Source organism: Aythya marila (genome assembly GCF_965140915.1).
Source record: "Aythya marila genome assembly, chromosome: 1".
NCBI lineage: Eukaryota > Metazoa > Chordata > Aves > Anseriformes > Anatidae > Aythya > Aythya marila.
The window spans coordinates 175,522,005-175,541,725 of NC_139042.1; the positions used below are offsets into that span (position 1 = coordinate 175,522,005).

Genomic DNA, 19,721 nt, shown 5'->3' on the forward strand with positions numbered 1-19,721 from the left:
AGTCGGCTGAATATGAGCCAGCAGTGTGCTCAGGTGGCCAAGAAGGCCAACAGCATCCTGGCTTGCATAAGAAGCAGTGTGGCCAGCAGGGCTAGGGAAGTGATTGTCCCCCTGTACTCGGCTCTGGTGAGGCCGCACCTCGAGTACTGTGTTCAGTTTTGGGCCCCTCGCTACAAGAAGGACATGGAGGTGCTCGAGTGAGTCCAGAGAAGGGCGACCAAGCTGGTGAGGGGCCTGGAGAACAAGTCCTACGAGGAGCGGCTGAGGGAGCTGGGCTTGTTCAGCCTGGAGAAAAGGAGGCTCTCTCTACAGGTACCTTAAAGGAGGCTGTAGCGTGGTGGGGGTTGGTCTGTTCTCCCATGTGCCCGGTGACAGGACAAGGGGGAATGGGCTGAAGTTGAGCCAGGGGAGGTTTAGGTTGGATGTTAGGAAGAACTTCTTTACCAAAAGGGTTGTTAGACATTGGAACAGGCTGCCCAGGGAAGTGGTGGAGTCACCATCCCTGGAGGTCTTTAAAAGATGTTTAGATGTAGAGCTTAGGGATATGGTTTAGTGGAGGACTTGTTAGTGTTAGGTCAGAGGTTGGACTCGATGATCTAGAGGTCTCTTTCAACCTAGAAATTCTGTGATCTATTTGCAATTACACACTGAATATGAAATCTAAAGGAAAAAAGAGAGAATGCAACATTAGTTTACTCATAACAGCATTTAAGAGAAGCTGAGAAAGATTACAGACCATTACAATTCAATTCCAATGTTAAAAATGTTACTGACTCATACATCATCTTTCTCTTCATCAGCTTAAAAAAGCCTTTCTTCTGTGAAATATTTGAAGTAAAAGCATGTCCCCTGACATATGTTATGTGCTTCCCTGACTTCATTAAGACAGCAAAGTCGAAGCCTGTCTAGAATCTGGTACCGTTTTAAATAGTTAGATGTAGGTGCTTTAATCATGTGATGTGATATACCTCTCTCTTCATTCTGCAGAGAATGTATTTTTCAAAGCATACTTGTATGTCTTGTCACTTGGAAAAAAAGCTCTGCTTACTCGCATCGCAGGTAATAGGAGAAACTTTTGTCACGTTTTCTTCAGGAACGTATTTTGCCTAGGCTAGTTTTCCTTTTCTATCTTGTGCTCTTACTTTTTTTCTCTCTGTCCTTTACTGTCCTAAATACATCAGTTTCTCACCTCTTTGTCCTGTCACCCATTAGCCTTTTCACCTGTCCAAACAATTTCATTTTACACAGTTTCCAGATCTTTACATCTGATCTTACTGCTCCTTTCCTCTTCTAAACCTCTCTCAGTCTCATCCATCCCTTTCCTAAAATAAAATAAAGGTATCTAACCAAGCTCTGCAGCAGGCAAGAGCAGCACAGGTGCACTGCCCAGTTCAGAAGGGCAGCAGTTCTGGCAGTGAAGGAGGGGCAAAAAAAGGAAGGTGCAAATACACACATATGTGACCCAGGCCCCTCCACTCTTCTCTGTCATGTTAGCAACAATGAAAGTCCCAAACCAAGCCAGACTGGATTTGCAGTAAGTCCCTTTCCCTGAAAAGCAAGTGGAGGCTGCTATGGTAATAGCAATTTGTCTTGACTGATTGAGAGGAGGGGCATAATGATGAAATGATCTCTCTCTTACAGTTTGACACTTGCTCCATGAAGAGCTGCCATTGCATATGGAATACTACTGAAACCTTGGATTAAAAACAGCACTTGTAAAACAGAGTGGTGATTTTAGAAGATCCTGATTAATGGAGAGAAACACCAGAGCCTGGAATCTAGACTTCTGTAAAAGAGATAATTACAGCAGTCCTAAAACAGGTAAGAGAAAGATTTATTACATATTCATCCCACTTGTATTCTCTACAGAAATATATATTTATTTATTTTACTTAGCTACTGCACACTGATTAGTATGTACACGCATAAATTTCATATTATTTAAAGTATCTTTTCATAAATATTGCCTCTGATAGGAAAATTCTTAAACATTATCTAACACTCTACTGTAGTTAATGTTTGCCATATGGGATTTTATTAACCCCCAAGTAAGTACATGAACATCATTTTTAATGAAAGAAATAGTAGCTTAATCGCAATACAGATTGAGTCATTAGGAAGAAAGGAATTGGCTATCAGTACAATGTACTGATCCCACTGCATACAAATACAGCCCTGTATTACTTATTGTCCCCAGTGTATTCTTTTTATGTAATGAGCTAAAAGGGTACACTTTGAGAAATACATAACAGAAGTAGATTGATATGTGAATAGGCAGAAGTGTGGAAAACCTACACAGGGTAACCATATAAAATTCTTAGAATAATCCAAACAAAACAGCTGCTGTAAAATAAGGACATTTACTGTAAAGACTAGCAAGCAAAAAGGAGCAAGGGACAAAGAGAAAGTGGATAAGGAATGAAATTACATAAAATAAGCTGTTAATTCAGCTTAATCTTTACATCAGGACAAATTAATCTCTCATTACGACCTTGTTACAAATGTAAAAAAAAATAAAAATAAACAGACATGATGTGGAAGAATGGTTCCTAGGATATACTTATTCATATCGAAGTAAATACTTTAAAAATAAACAAACTCATTAAACATAATGGAACTTTGGAAGTACAAGTTAAACGCCATATAAATGATTAATAGTGGTAAACTGTGAGCTGCAATTAGCTGTATACATAGATCAGATTCTCTTCAGTGATACAGTGCTTCTTAGCTCCAAAAGGAGTTTCATCAAAATGTTATTTTTTAATCAAACATGTTCATCTATCTACTTCAAGACTTTGGAGGCCGTATCACAGGTACAAGGAGAACAGAGGGAAGTAGAGACTTCATGATTTAGGACACGGCAACAAACCAGGAAGGAAATCAGCTCATCAGTCACGGACAGCATAGTGAGCCACAGTAAGTCAACTTATATTCAGATCAGGTCTTACATCTTCTATAATCAAAAGCATTAAGAAATATGACTTCTTCTAGAAAGAGAAACTCTCTGGACTTTCTGTTACAGCTTGCAGATGCTGCTAGGGGAAAATGACAGAGGAGCTTGTAGATAGTTATTGTTAGAGAGTCACAGATCTAAGACATATCACTTTCAGGTCCAGGAAATGAGATAACCCTATAGACAGATAGAAAAACTGAGTCTATAGGTCACTGTTCTAAAATTAAAACTTTTCTAGCAACCTTATATCCATAGCCCATAAGACAGTTGGATTCATTACATTGCTTCTTACAGGAGCGACATACAATTCCTACCCATGACTTTAGTACACTTCCTTGTCTTAATTATGGGTGCTGGAGCTCACAAACTTCAACTCTTTCTTGGGCATATGACTAATATTTTAATATCGAGCCCTTCATCAAATCAAAGATACTCCTTTAATTTTGGATGACCCATCATGCGATTGATCTTTCTGCCCATTTAGTGTTCCTGGCCATCTCCACCAACAGCTGAAACGGTTTAGCTGGAAACTTAACCACAAAAATGTGCATTTTTAGCTTTGAAAGCCCAATCCTACTTTCATGAAAGCCTGATAAAAAAAAAAAAAAGTCACTGCTGAAATCATTACAGTACATATGCTCATCTACTGGACATCAGTGTAGCTCCAGTATTCTCAGGACATGGCAGGGTATGCTGATTATGTCTACTCAGGTGCACTGAAACTGGGTCTTGATTGTAGAGAAGCCTTCAAATTCTGATGGACAACCACTAGTTCTTGTCCTGTTCTTCTCCTGCTATTTATGTTGCCTCAGAAAAAGGTTTGATTTCTTTCTGAACCTCTTTGATGGTATCCAACCTGTTTGATAGGTTGTAAGGCATTCACACCAATTGCAATGCACGGTGTTCAAAAATCCAGTATCAGTTATGGCTTCTCAGCTCTGCTATAATACAATGAATAAGTAAGAGACAGTGAGAACCTTTTAGAAAATCCAAATATAAACCCCAAGATTCATTGGATTCACGGAAAACGCCTACAGAGCTTCACAGGAAATCCAAAGAATATGGGAAACCAACATAGGCAAATGCAAACACGTTTTCTAATGTGACTCTGAGCTCCAAATGCATCTTACCAAGCTGTGCAGTTCCAGCACCTCCAGATACATAACTAACTCCATATAACCCATCCCAGAGTGAAGTCTAGTAAACTGAAGGTAACAAAGGGGACAGGGGATTTATTAGTTCCAGTCTGTAACTGCCTTAGAGCAGTCACAGGGCTACACATCCAGGCTTCATCCAGACTACTTAGAGCAAAGTGGAGCAGGTGGCAGAACTGGCTGCCTCCTTCCATTCAGACCTACCTACAGTCCTTGTCCAGGAACCTGATGGGATCAGGAATCCCTGGCATTACAACTGCCTCATGCAGCTATGTCCTTGTTGTTTGTAGCCAGTTCAGAGCTTATTTATACTGACAACACAAATGGAATGGACTGTTACTGCCTTCACTCATAGCTATCCAAAAGGAAGGCGCGGAGAGATGGGAAACACAATGTAATTCAAAGCACACATGGTGTCTAGCCAGGATGATTTTAGGAAAAAACAATTTCCCTATACATATTAAAATTCCTTTTAACGGAACACATTGTAAAGCAAATGTTACCTAACTATATTGTACCTATTACGGTGACTATATTTTAAACAATTTACAAAGTCATCTCATAAATTTTAGTTGAAGAAAAAAATGTATACAAAGTTTGATATTCACAAACACTGTGGAAAATCATGTAGGGAAACAGTCCAGGCATCCCAGATTAAAGTACAGTGTTTCAATAATTAACAAAATACATTTAGAGAGCAAACATTTCCCACCTGTAAAATACACTGGGAGGTGAACATATGGCTTTCTATCTTTCTGCAAAGTCATTTGACTGCTTTCATTGCTGAGCTTCTAGAGAAATCACTTTTCATCTTCACTTTATTCAGTACAGTGTGAACTAACTTTTTGTAAGTTCATTGGGTAAATGTGCAAAGCTCAATAATGCAATCTCTATTTAGCAGGTCATCACTGCAGCTCTTGTTATATTCTGACCTATGCCTGTGAACACACCTGTGGAAGTCATTTTGTGTTAAGGAATACCTGTCTTCCTATCAAACGTTGTTGTGGATTCTGAGCTATAAATGACTGTTTTATGACTGTCAAACAAGCTCCAGCTTGGGCAAACCTTACAGATTAACATCTCTTTCATTGTTTGGAGCGAGGTTCTTGGCACATTTTTGTTTAAAATCTGTTGGTCTCTTTTTCCCCTTCAGGCACACTCTATGGAAAGACGATGAACAGCACATGCATTTTCATTTGCAACACCAATTCTAAGCTGGAGTGGTACTGTTATTTGCTGATTCTGGTTTGCTTTTTCATTCTGTTGGTGGGATTTCTAGGCAACATACTTGCCCTGCGACATTATGTGTGCTGCAGGAAGACGTGGACTACTAACAGCATATTTCTGTTTAATTTGGCACTGTGTGACTTCACTTGGATTCTCATGGCACCTTTTTCAGTATACTATAGTCTCCAGAGGCCAGATGACTATTCCAGTCAAACGTTTTATCACATCATAAGACTATTTTTTAGTATTAATATCTACGGAAGTGTCTGCTTCCTGACATTCATCAGTTTTGACAGATACGTAGGTGCTGTCCATCCTATCAGTTCATTAACGTGGTGGGACAAAGGAAAGGCCACGTCTTGTACTATTGCTGTATGGATCTTCATAGTCACTGCATCGGTGCCAGAGATCTTTTACACAATTGAAATGGGAAGACATGACATCCCAAGTAACGAGGATAGCACTGGAGGACCTTTACAATTTGCCATGCCATTTGTACTCTCCAAGATTGTCTTGAGATTCCTAATTCCAGTCACAGTCATCTTTACATGCTATATGTTGACTCTCAAAGCATTGCTACAACTCAGTAAACGCCAGCAGAGAAGGAACAGAATCATTAGGCCTTTTTTATTGATTTCAGCTGCTATGATTTTATTTGCTGTTTGTTTCACACCTTATCATGTCATGATGATGGTGACACTAATTTACAAAATAACTTGTCAAGCACCCTGTGGAAGCACAAATATGTTGTTTGCTGTTTATCAGATCACAGAGATCATCTGCAGCATCAGTAGCTGCCTCGACCCAATCATTTTTACATTAGCAAATAAGACATTCTATCAAAGAATGAAAGATATAAACTGTCATCCCAAACGCCAGTGCTGCTGTTGTCTGACACAAAAGGTAAGGGACATCATTCTGTCCCCAAGAACGGTGACTTAAATGTCAATCTACAAAGACACGCATCTCTTCCTACCCATTTGGCTTTGTACCATTAGAACAGTTTAAAATTTCATCTCCTGTATAGCACAGCGATCTCCTGAGTAAGCAAGAATAGACAGCAATGCAGGGTAAAACCTGACATGCAAATCAACTAGAAAAGAAACATTAGCAACTCCTGGCTTTCCAGAACTGGCATTTTAAATATCATTGTCATAAATACACCTTAATTTATTGTGACATAGCACTTCTTCCCTGTACATACATGTGATATGGAATGAACAATGAATAAAAGCTCTAAGTAGCTACCTTAGCTCTTGGCCAGAAAAATGTCAAGCACATTGTGTTGGGGAATTTTCTTATAGCTTCTATTAATTATTTTTCATATGTTCAGAAGTGCTGTTGTGGTTGGACTGTGCAATTGATAAGAATCATGATGCTAACAGCTGAACTTCTTGAGCATTTGTAGAAAGGCTTTCTGTAAGTATCTAATTTTAATTCTATAAGTCCTTATAGAGTAGAGTGCACTAGAGTTCCTCTGGCACTGCCAGTGGAACCTCATTAACCTGGATAAATTCAGCAGATTTCCAAAAACAAACAAACAAAATAATAAGGTAACATCCCTAAGGATAGTCAGAGCCATAGTGAGTCTGACCTAAAGCAAACAAACACCAGGTTGTTTGGCAGGAAACTCTGAACTCATCAAAAGGGAGAAGCATGCCAAGGAGAAGTTCTGAAATACAAAGGGGGCTGAGCTGCAAGAAGAATAAGAGACACTGCCCTCTTATAGAGAGTGTTTTTTGTCTTGTTCACTTAGGCTCTTAGCATCAGTTTCAGGGCAGCCTAAGGTAATCAGTCTAGAGCAGACTTTTTTTTATAGCCATTGAAGAACATCCATCTGTCTTCAGCAGTCATTAAATATGTGCTCTCCCAACATACATGGGCAAAGTCATGCTTCGTATTCAACCACCTGCTTTCTTGCCAAGAAATACCTTAATTATAAAAGCCTATATATTACTAAGCTCATTAACTATACTTTCAGAAATTAATGACACAGTACTTTTTAATATACTTTTTCCAGTATACTATTTTTTTTATTCCCCGAGTTTTAATAAGATTTTGTTCTCACATTGCTATGTAAAAATAATTCTACTCTCCATAGGCATTAAATCTCACTTGAATGTTTCGATTGTGTTGAGTATACATTCATGTATACATGTATACGTATATAAAATACTTAGAACATTGTTTTTTTCTAATTTTTTTCAACTGTGATTGAAATATCTGTGATATCAGGTCCTGATAATCTGAAACACTTCAGATAGGTTTGGATGTATATAAATGAGGATCTCATAGCAAAATTGCCTGTCTATATTCTGTTCAGTGAAGTTACACACTCACCTCATTGTAAATTCTGCTTTTATTCATTTGATGTCTTCTTAATCCTTAGTTTTCTCATATTTTAAAGGAAGAATACTTTGTTTTATGCATGAGTTGTCTTTTGTAAACATGGCAGGGTTATTAGCAGTGCACTAACTTCCTTAAGAGAGTTTGTTAAGCTCTGAATGGGCACACATCGGCAGTTATCTGCTCTAGTGTATGCTCACATCGCAAATTGATACAGAAACAATGTCACTGTCATTTAGTGGCAGCGGTGCTCTCAGCATGAGAAGGGATAGGACAGGAGAGATAAGTGTGAAGCTCTGCAATAAATGAGTTTATTGCTCCCACTGGATTGCACCACCAAGTTTGTAAACAGTGAGCTATTTCCAAAACCAAACACTTGCTATTTTTATCTTCTAAGCTATCTTTAAAGCTACAGATACACTGTCTCTTTCTCACTTCAGTATCGCTTTTCATCAAGTTAATTTGCCTGTAAAATTCAATGTGAAATCAAAATATGTTTTTCTGCACACAAAGTCAAACATAAAAGCTTAATGCAGTTCTCATTGCTTACTATGTAGATGGTAATGTTACTATTACATTATTAAGCTACTACCATTAGAAAGGTCTTCTGTTGTTAAAGAAGAAATAAGCATTCAACTCAGAAGAAATTGTGAAAAACGTGATCAAAGTAATTTCTTGATTTTGGAAATATAGATATAGATATATATTTCCTCTTAGAATTGCAGCCTTTATAACACCTTTGATTGCAACCTGTGGTCACAAGTCCCCAAAGTTGGCAAGAATAAAATCAAAAATTTCAATCAAAGACTGGATTGAAAACCTGCAGCAAGCTCAACAATAGAAAAGCATCGCAGATGACCCTTCCACAACTCACATGCAATGCCTTTTGCAAGCAGCATTAACATGGTTCACTCAGATTCTCAAGCAAAGTCATGTTTTTCACTGCCTGCGTTTCAGTGTATAAAAATGAAAAACTTGTTTTAGGAAATGCTTTAAAGTCTATGTGACAGTCTGACTCAAAATGTTTTCTGTGAGATAAGGAGAAATTTCATTCTGGTCAGGTAATCAGAACATAAGATACATTTAACTGAAGGAGAATGACCTTTATAGTCTCTGTGTGACAGAACTATGCAGAATACAGATAAAAAGATGCAAAAGGAGGCAAAATGAGCTGCTTTCTGCTGTCTGTCAGCATCACCCTACCAAAGAGCTGCATGGTCCAGGGCACACGTGATGGAGCGATGCCAGAAATGGCCATCATGGTCCTGAGGGAATATTAAGGAGCGCTGTAAGTGCTGTGCCCAATGACCAGTAAAGGACAGGGGAAGCAAAGAGGCAGGGAGCTCTTTTTCCAGGCAAGAATCCTGATCTCAGCCAACTCAAAATATAAAAATTGCCATGAAATAGCATCTATCAAGATGATACAGATTTCTGCTGCATATCTTTTGATCCTCCCTGACTTCCAAGGATTTCAGCAAGAGATACAGGCAGCATGGATGGTAGCCCTGCCCTATATGCTTCGCTGGGTAAAAGCAGTAGAAAACTGGAGACTCCTCTTGTTTACTGTATAAGGCAGGTGGCCCAGGTCCTCAGCCCACAGTTCTGGGTTCATCTGCAGAACAAGGGACACACTGTTTGGATACTGAAATGCTTTGAAAAAACACTTTCTGCTTTTCTCCTTTTTGTATTCCACAGACAGAAGATTATGGGATAAATTGTATTAAAAAAATAAATCCTCCTCTCCATGTCTGTTTCTGTAGCTGGATGGAATGGCCCACAAACCTATAAAAGCTCACCAGTTTTCTATCAAGAAAGCCATCAATAACAAGGTGCTCACAGACACAAGAGAACGTGGGGAAGGAAAAGCAAACAAACCACCTTATACCCCGAAAAAATTATTCCCAGACAACCCCAAATAATGAAGAACAGGAGAGGAAAAAAATGAAGACATCCAAATAAATAAATAAATAAATAAATAAATAAGCTATCTGTGTCACAGTGCCTCTGTTGCCTGTTCTCCCATCTCAAGCATCTTCTACAACATGCCTTGTACTGGGTTGAGTCTGTAGGCACAATCTAGTATTTAAAGATCATCTTTAGGACACAAAATCCTTACAAAAAAATCATTCACTCTTTTCCCTCTGCTGTTCAGATAGCAGTTCCTTATGATAATTAGCTGTGAATACTCCCTGGTAGCTGACAAGGCTTCTAGACATTGTTTGCCTGCTCATAAGAGATGCTATAATCAATTAAACACACTTTTAAAAAGTGTTTCTGTTCAACCAGGCTGAACTAATGTTAATGTTCTCCTGACTGAAATCAAAGGTTTTCTACAAAGTAAGAATTAAAAGGCACAAAGCATCTGTTCATATTTACTTGGTCTTATTTTTGTTTGGAAATAAAAGCTCCTAAAATGTTTTATTATAATATTCTGCAGATAGTTTGACATACACATATAAAATCAAATAAGATTATTCCATTTTCCTACAATAAGTGAACAATAAACTGCCAAAGTCAACATCTTCTATGATGACAAATATGTTGCAGTACTGGTTCCTCACAGACCACTGTTTGGATTAAATCTCATGCCATGGTATCTAATTAAATGCCCAGCTGTTCTAATGAGTTTGAACACACCAGTTAACATGGTAATAATTTATTAGCCTACAAAACTGACTGCCAGGTATGGGTAGCTTTCACGTACCACTTCTAGATTCTGAGATACTACAGTGAGGGACAACTTTATAAGATACTAGATGAATACAAAATGGCCCACGGCCCAAAAGGTTTGAGTACTTATGTATGTGATCAACTGAGGTCAGAGAAACAACTTCCTTATATATTACTGTAAAACTCACCATTGTTTTGCAAGCAAACAATGTCAAAACAGAGAGCTCTAAGCTGAAGATGTAAATAGACCTACAGATGTCCCAAAGGTGCTTTAAGGTAAGCCATCTTTATGCATTCACCATACTGCACTTGCCCATTCGATACTTGCATCTCACACACAAACCACCTGAAATTTTCACATATTAAGATACAAGCTTTCCTTTTTAAAATAACAGTGTTAAAATGCTCCTAAGCTTTTGGGTTTCACTTCAGGATACATAAACCAATGTACTCTGATACCAAAGTTTTTCTTTTCCACGCCTCAGAAGCATTGCACTTGGAAAAGGGCCATGACAAACACTACAACAAGGCCGATAACATACTTCACCTTTGTTCACTGCTTTCACACATGGAAGTCAATGTTCTTTAGACAAAAGAAAAAAAAATATCACCACACCGATTCTACTGCTGAAGAAACCAAGGCAGAGGCAGGTAGTGCAACCAAGTCCATCCAACCACCTCAGAGGGAAATGGGGTGGTTCCACTGTCCTAGGAAAATGTCCCAGCCTCCCAAGTCTCCCAATGCTGTCCACAAACCACACACTGGGCTCGTGCTTCCCCCCCACCTGTGGCTGGGCCTGTGCCCCGCACCTCTGCATGAGTCACGCCACCTCCTCCACAGCCACCCCTACACCTGACACAGGCAGTCAAAGCCCAGCTGTGAGGGCATGTGCCAACAGCCTGTAGAGAATTACTGCTCGGATATGCTCTCTCCCTTCTTTTTCACATGGTTCAGTGTGGACGGGGCTTTCTCCAACTGAGGAAGGTGAGCCTTAGTCAGGGAGGACTGCAGTTCTCAGCTTTCACACTCTAAAGTAAAAGCAGCCTGATGCCACAAAACATACACAGTCAAGGTCTCAGCTACTGACCTGGCCAGCAGAGCGATGCCTTCACACAGCACTTCACACAGCCAAGACATCTCCGTCAGGTTTCTGGCGGAGCCTGTCTTAAATTTTGGTGGTCACAGGGACCTGGTGTGAACTAGAAACTGCAGGTGAAGCAAATGCTGGTGAAATGCATTTTCAGGAGGTGTCGCCTAGATGAGCGGACAGTGAGGTGGACTGATAACTGGCTGGATGGCAGGGCTCAGAGGTCTGTGCTCAGTGGTACAGTCTGTTTGGAGGCCTGTACCTAGCGGTGTCCTGCAGGGCTCTGTACTGGGTCCAGTGTTGTTCAACTTATTCATCACAACCTGGATGATGAAACAGAACACATCGTCAGCAAGTTTGCTGATGACACAAAGCTGGGAGGGGTGGCTGATACCCAAGAGGGCTGTGCTGCCACTCAGAGGGACCTCCACAGGCTGGAGGGTTGGGCCGAGAGGAACCTCATCAAGTTCAATTTGGTAAGTGCAGGGTCCTGTACCTAGGGAGGAATAACCCCAAGCACCAGTACAGGCTGGGGGCTGACCTGCTGGACAGCAGCTCTGCATAGGGACCTGGGAGTCCTGGTAGACAACAGGCTGACCATGAGCCAGCAGTGTGCCCTTGTGGCCAAGAAGGCCAACAGTACCCTGGACTGCATTCAGAGGAATGTTGCCAGCAGGTCAAGGGAGGTGATCCTCCCCCTCTGCTCAGCCCTGGTGAGGCCACACCTGGAGCATTGTGTCCAGTTCTGGGCTCCCCAGTACAAGAGGGACATGGGGCTACTGGACTGAGTCCAGAGGAGGGCTACAAAGATGATGAGAGGACTGGAGCACCTGTCATACGATGACAGGCTGAGAGAACTGGGCCTGCTTAGCCTGAAAAAGAGAAAAACTGTGGGGAGACCTCATCAATGTGTGTAAATATCTGAGGGGAGGGTGTCAAGAGGACAGAGCCAGTCTCTTTTCAGTTGTGCCCAGCGACAGGACAAGAGGCAACAGGCACAAACTGAAGCCCAGGAAGTTCCATCTGAATATGGGGGGACACTTCTGTACTGTGAGGGTGACAGAGCACTGGAACAGGTTGCCCAGAGAGGTTGTGAAGTCTCCTCCTCTGGAGATATCCCACCTGGATGCCATCCCATGGGATGCCATCCCATGCCATATCTCCTTCTCTGGAAATATCCCACCTGGATGCCATCCTGCGCAATGTGCTCTGGGTGATCCTGCTTGGCAGGGGGGTTGGACTAGATGAGTGTGCAGGCAGGCTTAATTCTGCATTTTTCTGCATCTGTCAATTTCCATTACACAGATTTTAAATGTAATTTTAATTAGAGACTTAACTCTTCCTGTCATCATTACATCAGCCTTAAACAATTGTGCTGATGCAGTTAAAAGAAAAACTAAAAAAATAGATATTGATTTCCTATCATGTTTTAGAACAATTTTCAGTAGGAGAGCAGCTGAAAATCCTGCTATGGCAAAACAAAATGCTAACATGTTTATTTGTGAGGTGTAGATTTTTTAACTTTACTTGACTGTATCCCAAGTTATAAAATGATCATGAAAAAAAATCTCTATTTAGATGTCCTAAATACTGCATATTTGTAATGCATAACAAAAAGTTGGTTAGAGGGTATATAAGGATGAATTATGTTATTACACTCCTTATTCTTTATGATTTTTTAGCATTTTTAAGCAGCTGCTTTTTTAACTTTAAATTACATAAAAGTAATTCCATGATCTTCCTCCTTTTTCTCATTATAGAGTTCCAATACATTTCATCACCTTTTTGTAGTACCTACTAGAAACTACAGTTCTCTTCTCTGAATTTACTGGAACTCAAATTTCACTATAAGTAACAGAAGCATTACAGTATTTATATCCCATATAATGCTGATGCTGAACTCTGAAGGGCAGGACTGTAATCTCTGTTTCTCAATACCACTTTAGTGACAGTCTGCAATGACTTGTCAAAATAAATAGTTCATTTTTTAAAAAACTGTTTGTTCTTTTCTCCTGACACTGCACTGAAAGTGATTCACAAGCTTATTTTTAACAAAAACAACAAAAAATAGATTTGCTTACAACCTATCTACCATGCAGTCCTTTCAAAAAGAAACATTTGTAAAGCATTTTAGTCAGAAAACAAAGCAGATTTTGTCCTTGCCCATCAAGGAGCAGCCATAGGTTTACAAAGAGTCATTGTGGTAAATTGTCCAAATTGCAGTATTGTGTCAAAGCAAATTACAAACCTGACTGTGCTGTTACATGCAATTTAATATGTTTATATGTAAATAGCTTAATATGTTTACATAATAGTAAGTATGCACAATAAATATTTAGCCTGATTTGAATAAGGAACATCCCTTTCTTTCAAACACACCAAGTTGAGGTTGACAGAAGGCAACCACCACACAACTAACTCTGAACTGAAACTCAAGAGAGGTTTGACAATGAGCTTTGCCACTAGTTTTCTACAGGACTAAGGCAAGCCATGCTGTCTCTGGGACTCACTGGCAGGAATGTAAGGTCCAGAACGAACATGCATACTGAGCTGTCAAGGACTGGCAGAGATCAAGAGAGAAAAAAGATTTACATTTTCTTGAGTCAAAAAGTTCGGTCAGACACAGGAGATGGCACATGTTCTAATAAAAAGAAATTGTGTCTTGAAGGTTGAGAAACAATGCTCATTTTAATTAAAAAGAAAACAACAACAACAAGAAAAGAAGCTAGACTCTCTCCTGGCCAACAACAAGGAGAGAACAAAGTACATTATTTTTTGGCCAGACCCCCACAGCAGACTCATGAAAGATGAGCTCCCTGCTCAAAGTTCTTTCTCTCTGAGGCATAAAGTATGCAGAAGAGAAAAAAAAGAAACCGTGATCAGAGACAGCTTTCTGATATAATCTCTATATGTTCAGATTAAGCATGTGTTTTGCTTTGTTTCTCGTCTTCAATAAATATTTGCAATTATGCTGTCTGTTTTGGACACTGGGAATAAATATCACAGGTCACAAGCAGGCACCCCAGAGGTTACACAGTGTGTTTGCATTTCAGATGCACAAGGCAAGCAGAGAATTGATGTTGTAGGACTGAGAGGTTGTATATTCCAGTGACAATCAAGAAGGCTGTCTAGCTTACTATGAAAGACTGAGGAATTCACTTAGATTTGAGCATTTTCAGATTCAGAGAAAACTATTATTTCATAAGCTATACATTTCTCAACTAGCATCTGCATATGTGTCCAGAGAGACACATCTGAACACCAAAAGGGACTTCGCCAGTTAGTCAAGTCCTAGCTCAATATTAGTGTGTGCTGCAAGCACAAAACCAGTGAATTGGGTATGTTTTCACTGGTTAAAGCATTTGTAAGACCTATTTCAACTGTGGGATGAAGTTTCCAGATATTGATTTATTTATTTTTTTCAGAAAAAGGTCAAGTTCTCTACTTTAATAAAACAGGATTATGTTTGGAGAAGTAAAAAGAGGAACTGTAATTATACCTTCTTTTAACTACCTGCAAATTGGACTTCCTGTTTTTGACAAAGCAATCCAATGAATATCAGAGACTAAGTGCTCCATGCAGATAGCTTCCATTAATGCACCCAACAAAACTTCTGCAATTACATCACTGTAAGCATTGCTCATTAATTCCAGTTTGCCGATCTAGATATAGCACATCATTTGTGTGTATTATGTGGGAACACTCTGTGATACTGTCCAAAAAGGAATATTAACAGCATAGAAACGGAAAGAGTAGAAATCTGCAATATCAGCGAAACCACCAGATACATTTCAACTAGCAGCATCTTTGGAAAAATTGAATTTTAAATAATTTGATACTATGTTATTTGCAAAACTAAGCAACCATGGCAAATAGTGTATTGACAAATTTATTGAGTAAACATATCTTTCCTGGAAATAAATTGAATGGAGAAACTGTTACCAATCAGTGAAATTCTGAACAAAATAACAACTTTGTAGCAAATTTCATCTGGAGCTCAATCAGAGCTAATGAACCCAAATTTTCATTACCAAAAGAAAGCTAAAGAGTGGGTAGGTTCCACAGCAGAGCACATGGAAATACAATTTTATGTCATGCGCATAGAAAGCTGGTACGCCAGCAGTTTGGGCCAGAGAGAAGTGGTTATTGAAAAATGTGATGTTTTTTTCCAAATATATGCTTTCCCTATTCAGGTTTGTTTTAAAATAGATTTCCAATTTAATCGTTAATATATTATACAGAAACACTCATTATTCTTCTACCATATTTAAGTTTCCTAATTTCAAGAAACTGTTTACCTGACTGTCATATTCACCCAATACCACTAGAAGGTGCTCCTCTGTTGAAAGATAATTACTTCTGTCTGAATCGCTTCTCACAGCCAATTTTCCTCTGATAGCTGCGGTTCTGGCCAGGTGTTTACACAGGCTGTAATTGCAACAACCACCCCTGTTCTGCAACAGCAGGACCTCGTGTGTCATAGCCATTAACGCAGCATGGGAACAGCAGATATGCTGTCGCCCATTTGCTTCCCCCTTGAGTATCCCGGCTGAGCAGGACTCCAGGGAGTTTTGCTGGAAGGTGAGGTGGGGAAATTGTGGTGGATCTGGCACCTTGCGAAGAGCCGCAGTTTCTCTGAGGTTAGGAAAAACTCATTCCTGGAGTACCTTAGAACAGAACGCATTCGTTCCTGGAGAGACACGTGGCTGAAGGCAAGAGGGTCCAACATTTTAAAAGAGGGCAACCTTACAAACAGAAGCATATAATCTGCACCACTTCCACATCAACAGCTTCAAGACACCATACTGTACCTGGAAATAAGTCATGTTTCATAGGCAGCACTCTGTGAGCCTCAGCTGAGTTAAGATTAAGTTTGCTAGGGATCTGATAACCAGAAAGGCATTCTGACTACCCCGAGTGCATACAGACTGTCTCTGCAAGCTCCTCACAAATACAATAAAGAACTGAAATAATTGCCGTTCTTCTAATAAAAAGCTTCAGCCTTCATTCTATTTGAAGAGTTAAATTTTCTGTTATGTGCTGTTGGGTAAGACTTTGGTGAGAAAAGGGAAAGAAAAGGGAAATAAGGAAGGACCGACTGGCTAAGGCAAGATTCTGGCTCTTTCAGGTGTGAAATTTGGAAAAAGTCTTCAAGTGACCATTATGGAATTCAAATATTTTGGTGTACTTTGAGAGCCTGTCTTTCATCAGCTTTTTTACCTTGGACAATATCCACTAGAAAGCCTGTTTTCACTGAAAGATGGCAAAGGAAAAAGTGTCCATAGAATTCAAGGAGTGAATCTTTAAGCCATCTTTAAGGTCTGCCCCAGGGAGAAGGTTGCTGCCGGTGAGGACACATGTACTTGGGCTTTCATAAGCTTTGGTATCACAAGGGAAGCAAACACAGTGCTCCTCAACTGGAGCACTTTGCAGAGGCTGTTGCAAGAGGCAAACTAAGCTTAGAAGCTACACAAATAGGGTTTGGTTCACCAGACAGGTCTGAGTGATCAAAACTGAAATAATTAGAGGAGAAAGATGCTGGTAAGCTGTTCAGGAAGAAAGCCTGTTCCCTCCACCTCTATATGTTAATATGGCAAACATTCCCAGGGAACACAACCCTATTCCCTGGGAAATGTGATACTATTACAGAAAATTACTCCACCCCTAAAGGTGCATCCGTCCTATTTTCACATGGAAATTAATTTATATAGTTTGAGATCTGAGAGTTTAAATGTAAAAGAAATAATAAAACATGTAAATGATACAGCTTTCAGATCCAGTATGCTTTATATGCAGCACGATACTGCACAGCATCTTTGCCTTCGAATAGCTAAAAAAGAGCTCTCCATCTTGCAATGCCAGTGTCTTAATAAGAAATAGACAGAAATGGTAAATGGCACTTGTTTTCTTGAGGTTACAGAGTACCTTCTCAGTCCTGCTGCTAAATGTTTCCATTTCCTTTCAGAGGAAGATCCTTTCCCTTACAGAATAAGGAATTTAAACCTCTTTGATAGAATCAAAAGCCTTCACTCATTTTGAAGTAGTATTTATTTTAGGAATATCTTTTTAGACTACGTTCAATACATCTTGTACGGTAGTGAGGAAAAACAACCACAAATTTTGTCTTGAGACATGTACAATGGTCACAAAATATTCACTGAGACTCCTTAAGAGGTCTGTTTATAAAGGGATTAAATAGAACATGAATTATTCAGCCAAAATAAATAGTGCCGTTCATACTGCCAGAAACACCCATTTCACAGTGATGTGCTGCGGAATACACACATTCTTCTTGGAAGAAACAGTCTTTGAAGGACTTCACCTTTCCATTATAAATTACAGCCAGTAAATAACTAGAAGACACCTAACTTGCTTCCCTCAATGAGCCAAATCATGCAAGATGGCTTTATGGCGTATCTCTGGAAGGACAAGGTTTGTAACTGTAAAAATGAAAAAGAGAGATTAAATATAACTCAGGGTAGGTAGCATGAGAAGTTCTGGACTGAGTTTTGTTCTGCTAAAGGAATTCAAGACATCAATCTGACTTCCAGTGCGCTACCTACAATACAGAGTGAACGAAGAACCTGTGCTCCACAGCAAATGGAACAACTTTTCCAGGGGGAAAGTCTCCTCTGGAGAAGCTGAGCTATGAGGGGGAATTGGTACAGCATTACTGGAAGCAGGAGAATTTAGAATGTTTGAAATATCGCCACAGAACACAATATCAGATGAGATTTTAACACTGACACAGAAAGGATCTCAGAGCTCCAGTGTTCATGGGTGCTGAAGGTAAGACTCTTTCCGGTAAGTTGTGGGCCCACCCTGTGCAGACAGCACAGTTGCAGTGTGATCCCATTGATTCTGAAAAGACTACTCATGCCTGCATTTGTTTTGGTACTTGTGAGTAGCACAGCAATCAGTCTCTAGAAGTTTTTGCCTTCTCCATCTGCAGCCTCAGAAAACAAAATCTGTAGATATCCCCGGGAGAGAAATACTTCTGATTCACTCTTTGAATTTAGATAGGTCATATAGAAGTGACCCCTAATCTAAATAAATCTGCTCCACCTTCAGCTGCCATAGAGAGGAGGTGCTTGGGGTGTAAGCACAGCCCAAACCACTTTGAAGTAATCTACCCTGGTACGTATCAGAAGGAACATCCATCAAAGTGGAAGGCACGGAGAAAATTATTGAAAAACCTTTACATTTTCGATTTTTATATGAAAGTGATACAAAATTGAATGCTGTGCTAAGCTCTGAATTCCCTGGGGCAGGAACTCCACAGAAATTCCACATAAAATATTCCTTGCTGGTTTCTTCTTCACTTTCTACACCTCACGAAACTCCAACACGACACAGCCAAGTGCCAATTGAGATCTATGTTTTCTGTCACTTGCATCTACGACGATTGATTAGCAAGACAGTTAGGATGTTTGTGTTTTATTGCTAATTAAAGCCAGGATTAATCAAATTTTAGGCCTTGCTCTCCTTCCCCTGCATAAACTATAATTTAATATTGCTGCTGTGACTCTCTAGGAACATTTTCCTTGATCCCATCTGATCCTCTAATGTCCCCTCTGCCATAACATATCACTTTCACTATTCGTTTAACATGCCTGACTTTGACTGAATCTTCCAAGGATTTAGTTTCTTCTTTGCTTTCGTATTAAAGAAAAGTGTGTTTCTCAGTACTATGGCATCAGTGTTCCAGAAACAGAAAACATTATTTAGCATGGGCATAAGCTAGCCTTAAGCAGTTGTCCTCTTTGAAAGATCACATCCCAGGGTTGCAGATTAAAGATGAATTCAAGGTAACTTAAGACAAGACGACCTCGGCAGAAGAATCTGTCTCTTTCCAACTGGCAGTTTGTTTTTAAAAACTTCAGTTTTTCTGGCCTTCAGGCAAATGGCCAAAACCAACAAGTTTCACAATATTCTACCGCAAGTAGGAGGAAGAAGAACTTGATAAATCTGGGGGTTTATGTGAAAATTTGTGAAGAACTTGCTTCTTAGCAACAGGTAGGCAGGAATAAAGACTACTGCTGACTATAGCTTTATTATTTGTCTTCAGAATTACTGTCAAAGGCACCTAAAAATAGACACATCTTTTTTGAATCCTGAACAAACTCTTGGAGGCTGGGAAACTATTCTGGGAGTTACCAGGACCATCTTTCCTCGGCATCCATGGTGGGCCACTGTCAGACAGCGTGACTGGTTTAACCCATAAATTTGTAATGTTCTGAAGTGTTATAACTCATAACAAGAAATAACTGATAATCACATCCA

General features: G+C 39.7%; 2 protein-coding genes and 1 long non-coding RNA gene across 10 annotated transcripts in view; 2 read left to right on the plus strand and 1 right to left on the minus strand.

The window, feature by feature from the left end:
- The window catches only part of TMEM117 (transmembrane protein 117), a 214,606-nt gene that overhangs the window by 184,661 nt on the left and 10,224 nt on the right, over nt 1–19,721 (minus strand). The gene's annotated exons all lie outside the window — the stretch shown is intronic.
- Nucleotides 1,630–9,660, plus strand: LOC309873831. The gene is made up of 3 exons (XR_014316743.1): nt 1,630–1,821; nt 2,793–2,916; nt 9,441–9,660. It is a non-coding gene; the product is annotated as an uncharacterized lncRNA (long non-coding RNA).
- On the plus strand, nt 5,281–8,331 carry LOC309891751 (P2Y purinoceptor 1-like; the record flags this gene model as incomplete). Its single annotated transcript, XM_082784577.1, has 1 exon — nt 5,281–8,331. The coding sequence occupies one exon, from the start codon at nt 5,281–5,283 to the stop codon at nt 6,274–6,276; it is 996 nt and encodes a 331-aa protein (XP_082640703.1). The 3' UTR covers nt 6,277–8,331.